Source organism: Benincasa hispida, chromosome 1 (genome assembly GCF_009727055.1).
Source record: "Benincasa hispida cultivar B227 chromosome 1, ASM972705v1, whole genome shotgun sequence".
Taxonomy (NCBI): Eukaryota; Viridiplantae; Streptophyta; class Magnoliopsida; order Cucurbitales; family Cucurbitaceae; genus Benincasa; species Benincasa hispida.
Window position 1 is genome coordinate 6,913,728 of NC_052349.1, and position 18,606 is coordinate 6,932,333.

General features: G+C 32.7%; 2 protein-coding genes across 7 annotated transcripts; both read right to left on the minus strand.

Annotated features, from left to right (window-relative positions):
• Positions 1-929: 929 nt before the first annotated feature.
• Positions 930-11,284, minus strand: LOC120091121 (homeobox-leucine zipper protein ANTHOCYANINLESS 2-like). Of its 6 annotated transcripts, none has more exons than XM_039049015.1 (10): positions 11,147-11,284; positions 6,731-6,919; positions 6,410-6,624; positions 6,198-6,315; positions 5,517-6,053; positions 4,634-4,735; positions 4,292-4,495; positions 3,880-4,042; positions 3,415-3,794; positions 930-2,224 (listed from the first exon to the last, which is right to left on the minus strand). In XM_039049015.1, the coding sequence occupies exons 1-10, from the start codon at positions 11,162-11,164 to the stop codon at positions 1,874-1,876; spliced, it is 2,277 nt and encodes a 758-aa protein (XP_038904943.1). In that variant the 5' UTR covers positions 11,165-11,284; the 3' UTR covers positions 930-1,873. The 6 variants fall into 6 exon arrangements, with proteins under 6 accessions (XP_038904943.1, XP_038905107.1, XP_038905023.1 ...); XM_039049179.1 differs by lacking the exon at positions 11,147-11,284 and adding an exon at positions 7,178-7,276; XM_039049095.1 differs by lacking the exon at positions 11,147-11,284 and adding an exon at positions 7,026-7,171.
• Positions 11,275-17,564, minus strand: LOC120091456 (probable pectin methyltransferase QUA3). The gene is made up of 7 exons (XM_039049530.1): positions 16,831-17,564; positions 15,211-15,414; positions 14,904-15,114; positions 14,116-14,377; positions 13,631-14,005; positions 12,856-12,951; positions 11,275-11,978 (listed from the first exon to the last, which is right to left on the minus strand). Exons 1-7 carry the CDS (start codon positions 17,251-17,253, stop codon positions 11,768-11,770), a joined length of 1,782 nt encoding a protein of 593 aa, XP_038905458.1. The 5' UTR covers positions 17,254-17,564; the 3' UTR covers positions 11,275-11,767.
• Positions 17,565-18,606: the final 1,042 nt, after the last annotated feature.

The window sequence follows — 18,606 nt, forward strand, 5'->3', positions numbered from 1 at the left end:
AGTTTCTTTTGACTATAAATAGGTGGAGACTCATGGTTACCAAATCATTCCCAAAATCCCCAACGAGTGAGATGAAATAGTAAGAATTTCTTCTTGTAAGAGAGTTTGGTGTTCCTTTATAATTAAGAAAGTTTGTAACTCCTATTTTTATATAGTGAAATTCTTCTATATTTATCCGTAGTTTTTATCCTAATTTGTTCAGGGGCTTTTAACGTAAAATCACCGTGTTATTCTCTTCATTCTTCTACTTCATTATTGTTGTTTTCAATCTGCTTTAGTTGCGATCTTACTCTATTCGGTCATAATCATTTTCAACAATAATTTAACGTACTTTATAATTTCTTCTTAGTCTCATAACCTACCTTTTATACATTCTGTTTGTGACTTCTAATTTCTTTGATTGAATTTTTATTTTCGCTTTGCTTGTTTTGTGGACTTTCCTTCTAGTAACAATGGTTGAGAAAGTATGTGTGCTTTGAAAAATTGTGTTCTAAAAGCTAAGTTCTATTCAAAAAATGGCTCGGTATAGCCAACTTACCATTGGTATATAATAGATATTGGTTCAATGCATTATTGAGTTTCTTGTTAAAAATAACTAAACATGATACAAAAGATTTCCATCCATCTATAGAGATACATACTAGAAATGAATATTAGATCAAGAATTAGAAAAAACACAAATAATTTTACAAAGTCTCACAATTGCAATATTATATTCTTAATTAAAAAATAAATGAAATAGAATGATTAAAACGAAGCTAATGAAAAAATACTAAGATTAAGAGTGTTAACAAAAAAAATGAGCATAACTCAACTAATATAATATTTGTAGTATCAATTTCGAAACTAGAAATTTAAATCCTTCACCTATGTATTATTTAAGGGGAAAAAAAATCATGAGAGACGAGATGGAGAAATTAATAGAGTGATTTTTTGAATGATATTAAAAGAATATACATTGAAATTATATAATCAGGTTAAATCAGACTAACCACAAAACAAATTATCAATAAAAATAAATATCATAATTAGATAAATGAGTCAACACGAGAGTCGACCAGAGTCAATACCCGAACCCACCCACCGAGTCATACTCAACACATTGGCGGTTCGTTCTTGACTCAATACCACCCTCACATTTTTCTCAACATATCTACCTCTAAAGTAATAATAATCATAAACAATTTATATAATTAAAAAAATCCTTGAATTGTTCATTTGTTTAAAAAAAAATAACTTTATTTTTTCAAAAATTGCAATATTACCTTTGATCTTTTTATAAAGGTTTCAAAATTCTCATATGAACATCATCGCATCATTGAATGTTGGAGGAGGAGTGAGACATGAACATCATTACATCGTCTTAAATCACCGTTATAGATGTCTCACTATTCATCCAAAAATAATGAAGAAAAATTTTACTCCAAGTTAACTTTGGAATATTTATGAAAGACTAAAGGTAATATTGAAATTTTTGAAAAACTAGATATATTTAAGTTAAATTGCAAATTTGATCCCTATAATTTATAAAATGTTAGAATTTAGCTCTTATGGTTTTAAAAGTTAGAATTTAATTTTTACAGTTTGATAAAATCTTATAAATAGTCGTATTATTTGACTATTTATGAAAAAATCATCAAACTATATAACTAAATTATAATTAAAAATCACATGACTATATTCTAACTTTCTCGAAACGGTAGGGACCATATTTGCAATTTAACTAATATATATTTTAAACAAATGACAAAATTTAAGATTTTTTTTTTTTGAAAAAAAACTTACACAAACTTCAAGGTGAGAGGGGTAAAATGGAAACCACAGCAGGGTGAGTCGCCGTCGGGTCGAAATCGAAGAGATCCTTTGGTGGGGGTCACGTGGAAGGCTCGTGACAGCGGAGAGCGTTTCTAATTTTTTGCACCGTACACGAAATCAAATTATTCACCGTCTCCACCGACTCCACCGTCAGCTTATCCGTCGGCAAACTATTCACCAATATCTGAAACGCCACCGTCAACAAACTCCCTCTGCCACCGCCACCATCCTCCTCTGCCGGCACCACCGCGAACCCCGACGGTAGTAATGCCACGTAGGCTGAATCCCCGCCGTTCATCACCGCCTGCATTGCCGGAATATCCACCGGCGCGTACACTACAAGCGACCCCGATGCATCGGTGCAAGTCTCTTGTAGAATTAACATGCTGCTCTGGTTTGGATTTAGAGACTGCTCAAAAAAGTTTAAAAATTAAAAGACCAATAATAAAAATTAATTTTAAATTTTTTGTCAGAAAATCTGACGACTGTCCTATGGGATTGACTTTTTTACGTGAATTTTTTCATTTTTTTTTTAATGACGATGATGATTTCAAATGTCAGATCAAAAAGCTGTCTACATGCTGAATTCTGTCGCCATAGATATTTCCAAAACTCTATATTTGTTATTATTTTTATTATTTTTTTTCTACTGATGTTCATAATAATACCCAATCAGTGGGGTTGGAATTATCAAATTTCAGGAGTGCCCATCATGCCAAAAATTATTTGCAAAGTAAAAATACTCGAATCAACTTGTACAATAAACTTTTGAGATTTGTGAACTTTGATCTCCACATTATACCTAATATAAAAAATTTTAAAAATAATATTTGTCGACCGAAAAGAAACTTTTTTTTCATATTAAAAGTAAAAACTATATTTTCCATTTATATAAAATAACCTAATAGATTTTAGAGAAATTATTTTAGATAGTAAAACTGTTGAAAATATTTACAAAATATAGCAAAATTTTAGAACTATCAATGATTGATGCGGGTAGACACTGATAAAGTATCAGTGTCTACCTGCATCAATCATTGATAGTTCTAAAATTTTGCTGTATTTATAAATATTTTTATTTATTTTTTCTATATTTAAAAACAACCCTAGATTTTAATTTGCAAAGTTCAAAACCTTCTCATTCTATTAATATATTGAGATTTTCTTTTAAAAGGAATACCATGGAATATAGATTTGAAATAATATAATATTTTAAAGAAACATTCTCAAAAACAAAAAAGTCAAACTATTTATAAAAATAACAACAAAAAAATATTGATATACACTTATAGATTTCTATCGGTGTCTATCAGCATCTATCAATAATAGATTTCTATCACTAATAGACATCCATAGACTTCAGCCTCTATCAAAGACGATTAAAATTTTATTATTTTGTATAAATAATTTCTCTTATTTTTCTCTAATAGACACTGAAACTATAATTTTCTTAAACCATCAATACTAAACTATGACAATGATTTTTTCAAAAAAAAAATATTTTTGCAAAATTTTTAAATCAAATAAAAAAAATAGTTTTAAAAAATGAGAAAAATGATTAATTAATTGAATTTTAAGGAGCGAAGAGAGAGAAAATACGGTGGCACGGAGGAGCGAGACGGCGTTGGGATGGTGACGGTGTTGTGATTTGGGGATACGAAGCATTTCCTGCATGGGACCGCCGTTGGACAGGATGTCCCACTCACTCCTCAGCCGCTCATCACGAAGAAACTCAAACACTCTCTCCACCGCGGCCGCCACCCACACCGACGTCGCTGCACTCAGCACCGTGCCCGGCGGCTCCCCGGGATCCTCCACGCTCTTCCTCGTCATCACTTTCACATCTTCTCCAACGTTGTTATTCCTCGTGTTCAGTTTGTTCCACTTGTACACTGTAGACGCGCATACTCCTGCACAAAAATTTGCCGTCATCCGTTGCGCTAGCTTCACCATATTCCGCCGTCCATTTGCTGATATTCCTATAAACAAAATAAATTATTATATAATTCAATAACAGATTTTTTATTAAAAAAAAAAAAAAAAAAACCTCCATTATTTAATTACCAGAATGGTCTAGAGGGGTGGAGAGGATGGCAAGGCACTCGGATTGGCGTTGGAGGGCGGCGATCCACCGTTGCGCACCAAAGCCAAGGCCGGAGCGAATCAGGGGCCGATACAGCTCGTGAATATAGCTTTCATCGTACTCCGAATGCTCAACCCAAGTAACCTAATAGAAGAATTTTTAGAATAATAAACCAAAAATGTTATGAAAATTTATATTTATATTTGTGCATTTCATCCAATTATGTCTAACTACCGTTGTCAAGCGAAAAATTTTCAAAATTATATTTTAAATATTTTTCTATATGATTGAAGTGAGAGCAAAGAAAAAAAAATTGAAGTCGTGCTCGGGACACACCCAAATATTGCTCAATTATTGTTGTATCTCAAAACCCACAAACCACAAAAGGACAACCTTGGAGTAGCCATTGGTCATGTCGTGGATGAGACAGCCAGAGGGGAGTCTCCGGCACGACGGAGAGGAAGAAGTATCGGTAACGGGATCGATGGAGACGTCGACGATGGCCCAAACGCCTTCAGCGTGTTGCTTACAAAAGCGAAGGAAGCTTAACTGTCTCACCGGAACCATTGGAGACAGAATTTGAAGCTCTGCATGCATCTGAGGGTTTGTTTTTTAATTTTTTTTTTTTTCACGAACACACAAAATCGCAAACATCAAAATCTTGTTTATAATTTAAATTATTCTTAAATGAAATACTAATACGAACCAGTAATTGTTGAATTAATTATTAATTACCAGTTGAAGAGCGCCGTTCCGGGTTCCTCCGAGACCGCCGGAGATTATGTCGGCGATGCTAGCCGTCGCGACCAAGTTCGGAAACATGTCCACCCACCGGTCCTATTTGTGCAAACATAATTAACAATAACATAAAATTAAGGAAATTAAAAACATATATTGTTATATATGGGCTTTAGTTTTAATTTTGGTCCTATGGACTTTAATTTTTCCAATGAAATTTTAATTATATGTTTTTTTTTTTTTTTTGAAGATTTTCAGAGATGGTACGAAGAAAGAACAATATTACCATACGCATTTTCCTGCACACTCTGACAGCTATTTTTATTTTATTTTTATTATTTTTGGAAAAGAAACAAAATTATCAACTTTCTATCTACTTTTCATATCAAAACCATGAAAAAACCATCCTTTGTGAAGATTAAACAAAATAAAGACATCAAATTAAATCTTTTATTTAAACCCAATAATAAATTTGAAAACTATAGAGATTAAATAAAATATTTAAGCTAAATTACATAGAAGACAAAATGCCCTGAAACTTCTATTATTTGAAAAATAACCTTGACGTTTTATAAACATTTTAAATCTATGATACATATCTACATTTAGATAAAAATGATGAGTTAAATACTACTGTAATTATTGAAAGAGTAGTATTTGAATGCATCACAAGATACATCTATTTTTATGCGTCCTATTATCATCGAGAATTTAACACATAACAAACAAATTACGATAAGACAAAGTGATGATTATAGTCTAAGATGCATTTAAGTTTTTTTTTTTTTTTTTTTTTTTTTTTTTTTTGAAGCAAAAGGAGAGAGATGAATTTTAGTTTAGGGTTTTGAGGAGAGAGAGAAAGTTGGGATGGTTGACTCACAGGATCCATGAGAGTGTCAAGGAGAGCAGAAGTGTTGAGGAAGACAAGAGCAGTTTGTCTAGAAGCCTCAGAAACAAACCCATTATTAATGTGTTTAATCCCACTGAACATTCTCAAATATTCTTCTTCATTCAGTTTCTCTCTAACCCACAATGGCTCTTCCTCATTTGCCATTTTCACAACCTCATCCATGGCTGCTAAACCCATCTCCAAATACACACATCTCTCCATCATCATCGTTCCACCACCTCCATATTCCTCCAAACACGAGCTCGATGCCAATGGTGGCGATACCGGAACCGCTGCCCGTCCCAGGAATTTTCCAGCCAGGGCACACACCCGATCCAATTCGTCCTTTAATCTTGCGTTTTCAATTCGGAGTTGCTGTTCTTCGATGGAGATCTCTCCGATGATGGCCGGTCCGCCGCAGTTGGAGCAGATTGGATCCCTCATGGCCTCTCGAATTGCCATGTTCTCTGCACGGAGCTTCTCATTCTCTTGTCTTAGTAATGTGTTCTCATGGCGTTCCAACTGTGTCTGTAAATTTTCTCAATCAAAAAGGAATAAATGGAATTAAATACAACCAACACTCATTCATTTCATTGAAATTTTTTTTTTTGTCCATTATTTGAAATAATTTGAATATGTATAATTAGAGGAATTGGGAAATAGATTTCTAACCTTCATTTGAGTTCGACGATTTTGAAACCAGAATTTAACTTGTTTAGTTTCTAAAGAGAGTCTTCTACTGAGCTCCAATCGTTGTTTTTCATCAGGATGAGGACATTCTTTGAACATACTGACAATATAATCAATTCAACACTTTAATTCAATTCAATTCAATTCAATTTCTTCAATCAAATCAACACTACATATAAGTTTCAATCGCTTACGCTTCCAGTTCTTGAATCTGTTCCGCACTGTGACGGTGGTACCGTTTTTTCCTCTTCTTCCTACCACCACCGCCGCCGCCCTCCACTTCCTCGCCGGAACCACCGTCCACCATGTTCTCGCTCCCAGATCTACTCTCCGCTGCCTCTTCCTCTCTATTCCTCCTCCTAACATCCGCTGGAATCATCTCCCCGGCGCCGAGCCCATCGATATTCGTCTAAACAGATTAAAAAAAACAAAACAACAAAAATCTCAGAGGAAATACGATTCGAAATACAGAGAGATTAAACGGAACAGATTAAAAAGAGGAAGACAGACAGTACGAGAGCGAGAGAGAGCGTGGGGGAAGAGAACATTGATTTGGCGAAAGAAGATTGAGTAACAAGATGTGGCTGAGCAATAGCACCAGAGGCCATAAGACTATCGCCGCCGCCGCCGCCTCTAGAGTGGAACCGTGGTAGAAAACTCATGAAGAAACCGGAGATTGAGATGGAATCGGTGAAGAGTGGAAACTGAAGAAGAAGAAGAAGAAGAAGAAGAAGAAGAAGAAGAGATTAAAAGCGTTAATTAATAAGAAGGAAATGGAAACAGAGAGAGTTAGGTAAAGAGAAAACAAACTCATTATGAATGTAACTGAGTTGGAAGAAAATGGTGGAAGAGATCATCAGAGGATGAAAAGCTTGAGGAAGAAGAAAGAAGAAGCAAACCCTAGAAGGGAAGCTGTGGAGTATTTGAAGCCTTCCAAAACCCAAAACAAACACACTACTAACCTCCAAAAATGGTTGGTTGACTCTTTTCTTTCTTTCTTTCTTTCTTTCTTTCTTTCTTATCTCTGAAAATAAAAATAAAAATTATACTTTTTGCTTCTCTTTCTCTCTCTTCACACCAATGCACTCTTTCTCTCTCTACACCCTTTCGTCAGAGTTTTGTACTAGATAACATGTTTCGATTGATTTGAGAAAAAATGTAATTTAAAAAATTTATTCTTATTCAAGACGTGTTTGAATTAACTTTCTAAATGTTTATAAATGCAAAACTGTCCCTTAATCACTTTTGATGAAAAAGAGATTCAAAGTAATATTTGAAAGTGTTTCAAATAATTATTTTGAACGGTTGTCAAATATTTTAATTTCTAACTAAATAACTATAACTTTTTATTTTTCTTATTATTACTATTATGTTAAAATTTAAAAGATAATTTTGGTCTTTTGAATTTTTGTGAAAATAATAATTTAGTCTCTTGCCTTTAGTTGATAATTATTTTAGTTCTTGTAATTTCAAATTTGTAACAATTTAATACATGTATTTTACAATTTTGCAACAATTCGATCTTCGTAAAAAATATTATTGAGATTTGATAAAATTCCTCACATATGTAGATTGATAAATTGATTGGTAATCAAATTTTTTATAAACTATAAAGACTAAATTGTTATGTAATAAAAGTTTATACTTAATTTTGAAGATATGTTTAATGACATATTTTATTATAAATTTTAAAGTAGAAGATTAAACTGTAATGAAATTGAAAATATAGGGACTAAATAGTTACCACCTAAATTCAATGACTCAATTGTTATTTTTATGGAAGTTTAGGAACTAAAATTGTTTTTTTTTTTTTTTTACTCTTCTTATTTGGTTGAAAATTGTAATACACTCATAGAATATTGAAATATCCATACTACATATATTTTAAAATAAGGATTAATCGACATATCAAATATCTTTTACACATACAAATAAAATATAAAAAAGTGTCATCTAAGCTATCAAAGAGGGCCAATTTAAATAATTTTTATAAATCATTATATTTACAAAAATATCGGTCGATATTGCAATATATAAGTTATTTTTTGATCTTTCTAGTTCAAAGAGATTCTAACATGCAGGGATGAAGATTTTGAAGGGCTATTAATTACGTTTGCATACTCTTGTGTGATTTTTATCTGTTTGGATATGGTGTGAAAAATTGAAAATATATATTTTAGGACATTGTGGTATTGGAATAACTTTTGTAATTATATTCTATTGTTTAAATTACAACATAGTCTGAAATTTTAGATTTTGGTTTTAATAGAGTATTAATATCTTTAAACATTTGATTTTGTTTCTGACAAATTTTTTAAACTTAAAGTATGTTTGATGAATTTATAGGTTTTAGTTTTATGCACAGTAAGATGTGTTTGAATTTTAAAAAGGTTCGACTTACTTATTGAAGATATAGTTGGAATTTAGAAAGGCGAGATTTAAGTTTAATTTTGTTCTTAACAAACGGATAATGTGCTAAAATGATTATAGTTCAATCGACATAATACTTGATTATCAACTTTGATGTTAGAGATTTTAATTATCTTACAACTATATATTTCTAAAAGAAGAAAAAATGAATGAATAATGTGTGACTTTGAGCACGTGCGTGACAAATATTTAATTTAAGGGTGTATTTATTGCACATATATTAGAAGACCAGGATAATAAAGGATTCTTATGTTTTTTTTTATTCTCTTGATTTGTTATGATTTGAATCTCTCAAAAATTAAAATTATTTTATGAACAAAATAGTTACAAGTTTAAAATAGTAAATAAAGTTTCAAGGAAATAAATATACACTCTGAATTTGAACTTCCAAACTCGAAAACTTAATATATATTTTCCCGCTGAGCTTAGATTTATATTCAGCAAAAATTCATTAACTATTGAACTTTACTTGCAATTGCTAACACAATCAAAAATATTATTTTTTAAGTCATTATTTTTAGTTGCAATTCTATGAAAAATGAAATTTGAACATTTAATGTATCTCAAGAGAAAGAATATGTGTCAATTAACACTTGTTATGCTCACCTTAACTAGGGTCATAGTTTGTTAATCCAAATTTCATTATCTTTTATATATACGACATTTTTTTTGTTCATCCATTTTATTAATAATGTAAAGACCTATACCCATTTGATAACTATTTGATTTTTTGAATTTTATTTTTTTAAAAACTACATAAATGTTTTTTTATTTTAAAAAATTTACTTGGTTTCTAAAAACATTGATAAAAGGTAGATAATAAAACAAGAAATTTAGAGATTTAATGAGTGTTTATAAACTTAACTCTCAACTAAAAATAAAAAAACAAAATTGTTACCAAACAAGGTCCCATGTTTTTCCTTATCTTGTTTTTCATGTTGTTTATGAATGATAATATGTACCAAGTTATTTTTCATATCCAAAGTAAGTTTAACTCGATAATGAATAGATATAACCTTTCAAGTCGGTGTTTAAAACTTCATTCCTACAATTAATGTACTAACAAAATTAGTTTGGTGTAACTAATTTTGTTTAGTTTCTTTTGTTCAATTGTCATGATCTATTGGAATTTGGAGTTTCTGACTTCTAGAAAAAATTAATATTTTTTTACTAATAAAATTATGGTCATGTTTAAGGTCCGACAAATTTTAACCCAAACTAAATTAAAGATTATCTAGATAGATGGGTTAAAATACCATTTTGTAGAGACATTCCGTTGTAACCTTTATATTTTTAAATATCTAATTTTAGTTTTCAATAAATCTTAAACAAGTCCCTACTGTTGATTCATTGTTGGTTTTTTTCAAATTTATATATTAGAAATAATAATAATTTGATGGGGGAAAAAACAAACCTTTTGGATAGATAGAGTGGTAAGTAAAGTTAAGCCCATTACTTTGGGCAATGATAGCCTTATAAGACAGCTAGTGCCAGGCCTAAGGTATGAATTATGATAGATAGCAACATGGCATGGGAAAGACACCAAAAAGTCTTTCATTAAACGACGAAATCACAAACCACCCAGCCCAAATTATATTATAAATAAATAAGTCCCCTTCAACTCTCGATTTTGAATTTTGCCTCTCTTTAGTCCCAAATCTTTATCTTTAAAAAGTATTTAAGATGTCTCCAAGCTTTAAATTTATGTCTTTAATGAATTCTTAAAGATTCAAACTTTCTATTTAAAAAGTATCTAAGATGTCTCCAAACTTCAAATTTATGTCTTTAATGAATCCTTAAATATTCAAACTTTCTATTTTGTGTCCGATGTAATTCAAATTTTCAATTTCGTATCCTTTTGACTTATTAAACATTCTTTTAAAAATTTTAAGACATAATAGGAAAGAGATTGAAAGTTTGAGGTCATACTAGACAAAATGCTATGATTTATATTAAATTTTGAAAAAAAAAATTACCTTTCTAGTCCCTAGATTTTTAAGGATGTATGAGTTTGATCCTAATATTCCAAGTTAGTCGTTTTAGTTATTGAACTTGAATAAAAGTGAGAAATAAACTGGCACATGTATTTTATTTAGTTTTTTTTTTTTTATGGATTTATTAGTAAAGAGACTTTTAAACCTATTTTTAAAAATTTAGTGATTAAAATAGCTAATTGAAACATAAGGACCAACTGCACACATTCTTAAATACTTAAAAGACCAAAAGGACAAATTTTCCTTCTTTTTTTTTTTTAACATTACAGAGACGTATCAAAACACAAAATTCAAATACTTTTAATGATCGGAAGCCTAAACTTGTAATTTAATCCTAAATAAAACTCATGATTGTCTAGTATCCCATTGGAAAAGTTGCTAAAGAAGACGTTACATACCACACACTCACATGGACTTAATTATATCCTCTATCAATTTGGTTGGTTTTGATCTTTCTATTTTTTGGAAACATTTGTAAAAAAATCTATAGCATTAAATTGGACATACCTTATGCCAATCATCCATTCCCCATTGTATGTAAGCTTAAAACACAAATCTCTACACTCTCTGCAATATTTTCACCAAACAAATTTGTACGCAACATTAAATATAAAACAAAATTATAAAGACCAATATGAAATATAAATAAAAATAGGATCTTATAAGGGCATTGTGGTAATTATACATGTACATGATAAAGGGTAGTATAAAGAAACACAGCAGGTGAATTTAAAACACCTCACATGTGAATTCCTTATTTGGATTACCTCCATTTCCACCATAAATGTAGACATGACTTTATGTTACCCAAAGCCCTATAAATAAAAGTTACTGCAAAAGGGGGAAAGAAATATAGCAAATACAAGAAGTTGACAATGGTGATCAGGATTCTGGTGCAAAAAAACATACATTTAGCTGCTAACCTTTGAAATTTTTCAGAAACTAGAAGAAAGAATATTTGCCACCTACTCTGCACCTTCTCAGATAAAACCTGCACACTTCTTTCCATTTCTTTATGCTTTCTTGACCTTCTTCTAATCTTTCACTACTATATTGACTTAAAATATGGATCAAAAAAGGAATACCTGCATCTCACTAGGATAATCAGCCCCACCACCATTTGAATGTTCAAGGTAGCTTCCAAAAGTTTTTTCTTGCAACAAGAATTTTTTCTCTTCCTTGTGATCCAGGTTCTTTTTCATGTATCGTGGCCGTCCATCTTACTGCTCGAGCTATGCGGCTTACCCTTTCGATAACTTCGGGATGGTCCCTAATCACTACAGTTCCTTCAGGACGTAAGAAGCGGTCCATTTCCACCAGTAGGTCAACTAGGTTACACCTATAGGGAGCCAACATATATTCATTTTCTTTGGATTGATTATAAAGTAAGGATAAAATGTCCATATATATTCGAAATTTGGAAATTATGATTTTCTTCCTTTGAAGTTTAATTATAGTTTTATTTCCTCAAATTTATGTAGTTTTATTTTCTTTGTACAAGATATACAAAAACTTCAAGTAAAAACTCACAATTTCATCTGGATGTCATACAAATGAAAATATTATAATAGTGATAAGCTTTCAGGGGGAGGGGGCAGCAATACAAATTAAATTACTCCTCTTTGTTGTAGTTAGTGGACGGTGTAGATTATAATACTTTAAATCATTCAAATCCATTTTTTCTCTATATCTATGAGTGTCCGGGCTAGCTTACACGCATCTCGATTAATCTCACGGGACAACCCGTATGACCCGACGACATTTGGTCATAAGATATTAAATCCTAAGTAGGTGGTCACCATAAATATTAGCTAGGTAGCCACCATGGATAGAACCCAAACCTCTTAGTCCTTTATCCTCTTATTTACCATTAGGCTAACCCATGATGGTTAAATAATTCAAATCAAATTTATTACGTTTTAATTTAAAGTTACCTTAATTTCCAACTTTTTTTTTTTTGAGTCATTAAACTCTTTCACATAAAACCAACCTCCAAATATCTCAATACTATTCATCAATCACCTTTGGATCCTAGGATTAATTTAATGTTAAATATTATTATTGGTTTTTGTGCCAATGCCAATCGTTTCGAAGGTTTGGACTGATTAATGAATTTTGAGGTAAAAAACAAGGGAAAAAATGAGGCGGCAGAATGTGAAATAACTGAGAAGATACAAACAAAGAATATACTGATGGATGATAATAACAATACGTACCTACTCTTGTCAGAACCTGGATATTTAACGAGTGATTCAATTCCAGAGACGTGGATAAAATCATAAGAACGTGGGTATGTTGAGAAAGGCTCGCACCTGAAACGATCAAATATTAGTCCATCTATAAACAAATGCATTTGAAACTTCCTAGTTGTGAGGGTACCCGCATACTGGCCTCTCAAAAAGAAGAAAATAAATTTACTTTGAAGTGACCGCCCAAAATTTTTTAAGTATATATAAAAATTAAACAACGATGATTTAAACTTTTAAGAGAGAGAAGTTCAGCAAATCCCGAGGAAGATCACTGATCTGTTTCACAATTATTCTCCAGGTAGTTATTAATATTTGCTATTTATTTGACTTTATATACAAAAAACTTTGATGTTTCAGGACTTCTAAATATTTATGCCATAATGTCTAGAAGTTAGAACATCACAAAATGTGTCATTGAGCAAGCCCTCAGTAAAATTACAAGAATAAGAATGAGAAAGAACAAGAGAACGTTTGCTAAATCATTTATTTTCCAATTCAGTCGATAATATATTTTACCACCTTGGACTTGGACAGATAGTAAAACGTAAACATTCCAAATTTTTGTGCTTGCAGAGGAATTACCAACAGTTTAAATTGACTACCTCCACTAAAAAACTGGTCAGTAAAGATCAATAGCATTCTGTTTCGAGCTAGTGAAGATAGACAAGGTAAATTAACAAGAACAGTAGAGGACAGAAGTAGGACCACGTTAAAGAATTAAAGCAATTAATTAGAAACTCACCAGTCATGGTAAACTCCAATTAAGCCTCTGTCGTATATTGCAGCCAAAGTGGATGGCTTGTGAGAAGGAACGACATTCATCACCCAAACTGGGTCAGATTTTATGGCTGCAGCAAAGCCTCCAAAAAAGGCATTCATATCCATTACATTGCGTACAGCTGGGGTCCCCAGCTTCAGTTTTAAAGATTTTTTGTAATAAGAGACCCTCCTTTCCCACCGTCGGGAGTCAGCATTGAACACATCAAGACCATTTTTCACAACTCCAGCTCTTGGAGGAGCTTTTGCCAGCCTATCCGGCCATTTTGGAATTGTCCCAACAGAGAACTCTTCCTTGGCTGAAGACGTCCTACTCACACATCTGTTTAATTTCACATACCTACAAAAATACAAACTCATATCAACAAATCTATTGATGGTTAATGGATTAATATGAATTTTCCATTCACCAATAAGTCAAGTTCGAAACAGGTTTCCAACAGTAATTACCATGCGTGATTTGGATCATCAGATTCACTGCACAATTCAAGACTAAATTCATTTTGATTAGGAAGACATGAATCTCCGGCAGGCTTTTTCCAGATGACGGTATTTCCATCCACAGCAATTAACTCGTAACATAATGCTCTTGCAACACTCTGAAGATCTGCCCATTCTTTGTCTTGTTTGGGCCATTGTACAGGGGGTCCAGATATGACCAAGAAACCCCCTGGGCGAAGTAAGCGATCAACTTCAATGAAATATGTTGCATCTGCAAAACCACATAATTTTATGATTAAAAAGAAATCTGCGCACTGTAATGCTGTTGGTGAGAAAGAAAAGTAGAGAAAAATAGTGTGCAATTCACTACATGTTTAAAAGCCAATCTATAAATAACGGAAATATATGGTAATTTTAAGTCTGAACTATAACATTCTACGGTAGCTCCAATTCCTCATTATTAAATCAATTAAAAGAATCCAAATCATGTTTAAAAGCCAATCTATAAATAACTGAAATATATGGTAATTTTAAGTCTGAACTATAATATTCTAACGGTAGCTCCAATTCCTCATTATCTAAACCAATTAAAAGTATCTTAACACTCTTTATTGGCCATGAATCAGGCTGCCATATCATATAATATACGTTATTTTTTCTGACAATAAAAGATACACAGTAACTTTACGTTGATACAGTGATAATTATAAAAAGAAGATATTAACATCCCCTATGAGCTCACAAAAACACAATCCAGTTACATTTAATTCAAGCAGAATAAGGTCATTAAAACTCACTGTATGCAGTAAATGGAATCAAACAACGTGAACAATGCACCAAATCAAATGAGAACGCTGGAAAAGGGAGTTTCCGAGTTCCAAGCATGGCAACAAATGCTGGAACCCCTCTTTCCAAGGCAAATTGTATCTGTGCTTTATGAGAATCTCTTGGAGCAAATGACACAGTCAGAATGTCCTCGGCAAGCAGATATCCTCCAAAACTAGCAACCTGCAAAAAGCATCAAATTTGTGATATCTTTATTAAAATTAAAACTGGAAACAAAATTTCGACACGAGGACAGTGAGGAAAAAGGATTGCTCTTACCCCACAGCCCATATCAAGCGCAGTCCTCAAAATGCCACCCTTTGTAGGAATGTATTGTCCAAGTTTCTCAATATATTGCACTGCACCATCCGGGAACATGGTACCACCACCTGGAAAAATGAAATGTGGGCCTTCCTGTTTCATCCATCCTTGATGTCCTTTCCTGTCTGCAATCTTATTGTGAGGCATGTTGCTGTGCCATATCTGCATAGTGCATGTAAATAAATGGTACTTAAAGATTGATCATAAGCACTCGATGTGAACTTGATACTATACTCAGTACCATTTTATGTTTGAGGCGAACAAAAGATCAGTCAAGATAACATCAAATAAATAAATTTGTTCTTTGATATTTGGTACTGACCAAGGTGCCACTTAGAAGCAAACAATTTTATTTTCTTTTGGCGTGGTGGTGGTGGAAAGTTATTTGTGCATGTTTTACAGCCAAACAAAGGGAAATAAGCTAACTGTACGGATCAATATTCTTTAAGCGCTGTTCAGATATTTCAGTTTCAGCAGGGCCCATCGGAAAATTTAACTGAAGTTTTCTTCTTCACTGAAAGTATCAACATTATTATCTTCTTAATGACAAGTATAATAAAAGTCGCCTGGAACCAGCTGTAATCTCTATCTTTCAATATTAGTCATTAATTCATTTCTTAATTTCCTTTTTTTCTAAAACTTTATATTTACAGATATTAATCCAATTCAAGAACATCATAATGATCTGAATTTGAGGGAAAAAGAATAAAAAATAGCAGTTGAGACTTTCTTTAGTCTCGATCCACAGCTTGACCAAGTCACACATACACCCTAGTAGACGCTTCAAGATGTTGAGGGTTTTATCGTTGCAGACCTTAATCTCCTCGTATAAATTAGAGACGAGTCCTTAGAACCAAAAGAAGCACTCCAAATACTAAAGGAATATTGATAACCTACCACAAGATGCAAAATATAGATGGCTCTCAATATTTTTCCTTATTCGGTCCCCTTCCCACCCAGCTCAAAACCTCAAATATATATACACTTATTTAAAATAGTTGGCAACTCATGGTGAGACACAAGTTATAAATCACATTTAATAATCAATCGCTGTCTCCTTAGTCCAGGAATTATCAGATGAATATCAATCTTCTTCCTTCCTCACCCACAGTCCCCTAAGCCACCTGCAGTTCCAAGTAAGCAATCTGTGGTTATCCAATCAATCAGGTATCGGACTACCCATGACTTTGAGTGTTCGGATGAGATCCTAACTAGAATATCTCATCCTTGATGTCATAAATTTTGCTCACTCAAATGATTCACAAATCTTCATACGGTTTCCTCCACCATCAACCACTCCACAGTTCATATTCAACTTGTTGCTAATTCATCGCTGGCCTACTTAAGTCGTTCACACTCCATTTGAACAGAGATTGCACACAATAAGCTAATTATGCCTTGGAAATTCCGACTTATTTTCGGCTCTCAATCTCGACTTCGATAAGAACCAACAAAATTCTACCAAAACATACCTATAATCTTAGAAACGGAAGTTCCGACTCTTTGTTAAGCAGGAATCATAAAACTAAAGATCTCATAATTTTTCGAACAAAGCAACGATTAGAGAAACCGCCATACCTTGTGCAAGCTCTCCGGCCATTGGACAGGTATTTTATACCCATCGGGCGGTGGAATTAAGCAGAGCGGCGTCTCTTCAGGGGACGGGCAATGTCGCTCCCTATAGTAATTCATCTCCCTACTCAATTGGCTATTTCGCCTCGGATCCTCACAAGGCATGTGATCCACAGCATCGGCAGGGCAAGCTTCAATAGCCTGCTTCTGCCCTGCCTCAACCAACTCCATAATCCGCTGACGCTGCCGTGGATCAGCATTAGAAAGCAACAAAGTCTGACGACCAGAAGCAGCAAGCGAGTCACCAAGGCGAGTGAAAACGAGAAGAAAGAACAATAACACCAAACCGAAAAACGCCGCAGAAACGATATCAAGAAGTCGCCATTGCCGCCCGTTTCTCTTGGAAGCCGGCAAGTTAACGTGACCCATGGTGGAAGCAATCTGGATCTGATATCAATGAAACATCTGAGGAAGAAAGCTCGGGGTATGATCGGTTATTGCAAATCTAACTCCAATGGAAACTGAAAAATGGAAAGATGTAGCTCAAATTGAACAGAAAAATGACGAAATCAAAGTTAAGATTGAATCGGAGAAGAGATTGAATGAGATTGAAAGTAATTGGAGAGGAAGATTAAGAGTGGGTTTGAAGTGTGAATCCACAGTCGAGTCGAATCTCACTCCCTCGGAGAGCTTCGATGGTTCAGAGACAGAGGTCTTACTCGCTTACCTCAAATATTTAATGGGCGGTGATCTTCCTAACATATATTAATAATAATATTATTATTATTATTATGTGGAGAGAATTATGAAAAATAATTAATGTTGCAAAACCACTTCATTAACCTTTTTTTTTTTTTTTTTTTTGAAAGAACCACTTCATAAATTAATCTGTGGGGGGAAATACTTATATAATTTTATTCAAACATTAGATTTTATTTTATTTATATAGTTGCAAAAATATTTGATTTCTACTTTCTTTTTATATATTAAAAGATATTTTGTAGGAGTTTCAATAATCTCTCCATTGATAATATATGTTTTAATGAGACAAGTATTTTTCTTCTTTAAAATACAATAGAGATAAGAGATTCGGATCTCAAACCATTACTTGCGAATACACACTTTGGAAAGTTGAGTTATGTCGTCTAAGTAGAAGGGACAAGACAACCTTAGATTTTTTTGCTACCATCTTTTTAGTACATTTAGTTCCTAAATTTAAGATCTAATATCAAGATTGTTATGCTAATTAGATTTTAGCTACTTTTTTAAAAAAAAATTGCGGTTAACCGTTGAAGTTGATGACTTGTTTTCCGACCTATACTGACCTAATAAAGAGAAAACTCATAGGTTTAGTTCTTGAAATATCACACATCCATCGCCTACCTATTGTACAAAAATTCGTCTCACATTTCCTATGGCAAACCTCCCCAAGTGAAGTTGGTAAGTCGTATGATGGGCAACTATCTCGTACGTTTGGAAAACCATGTCGAAAATCTTCCACTTCAGGCCAAAACTATTTAGTCATATTCATGCCTTCTCCCAAGAATGGAATAGATATTTGAATCTTAAACCTAGCTTTGACATGGTATTTTATTATTATTAGTACACCATTAAAGATTTAACCAATAATACAATAGAGTAACAATGAACACCATAAATGATGATCCTTTCTAAGGGATAGAATTTGAACTCTCCATTGAAATGTGTCAAGGCATAATAAAACTACACCTTTCAATATAGGTCCAAACAAACCTTAAATGTAACCCTATTTATTATAAAAAA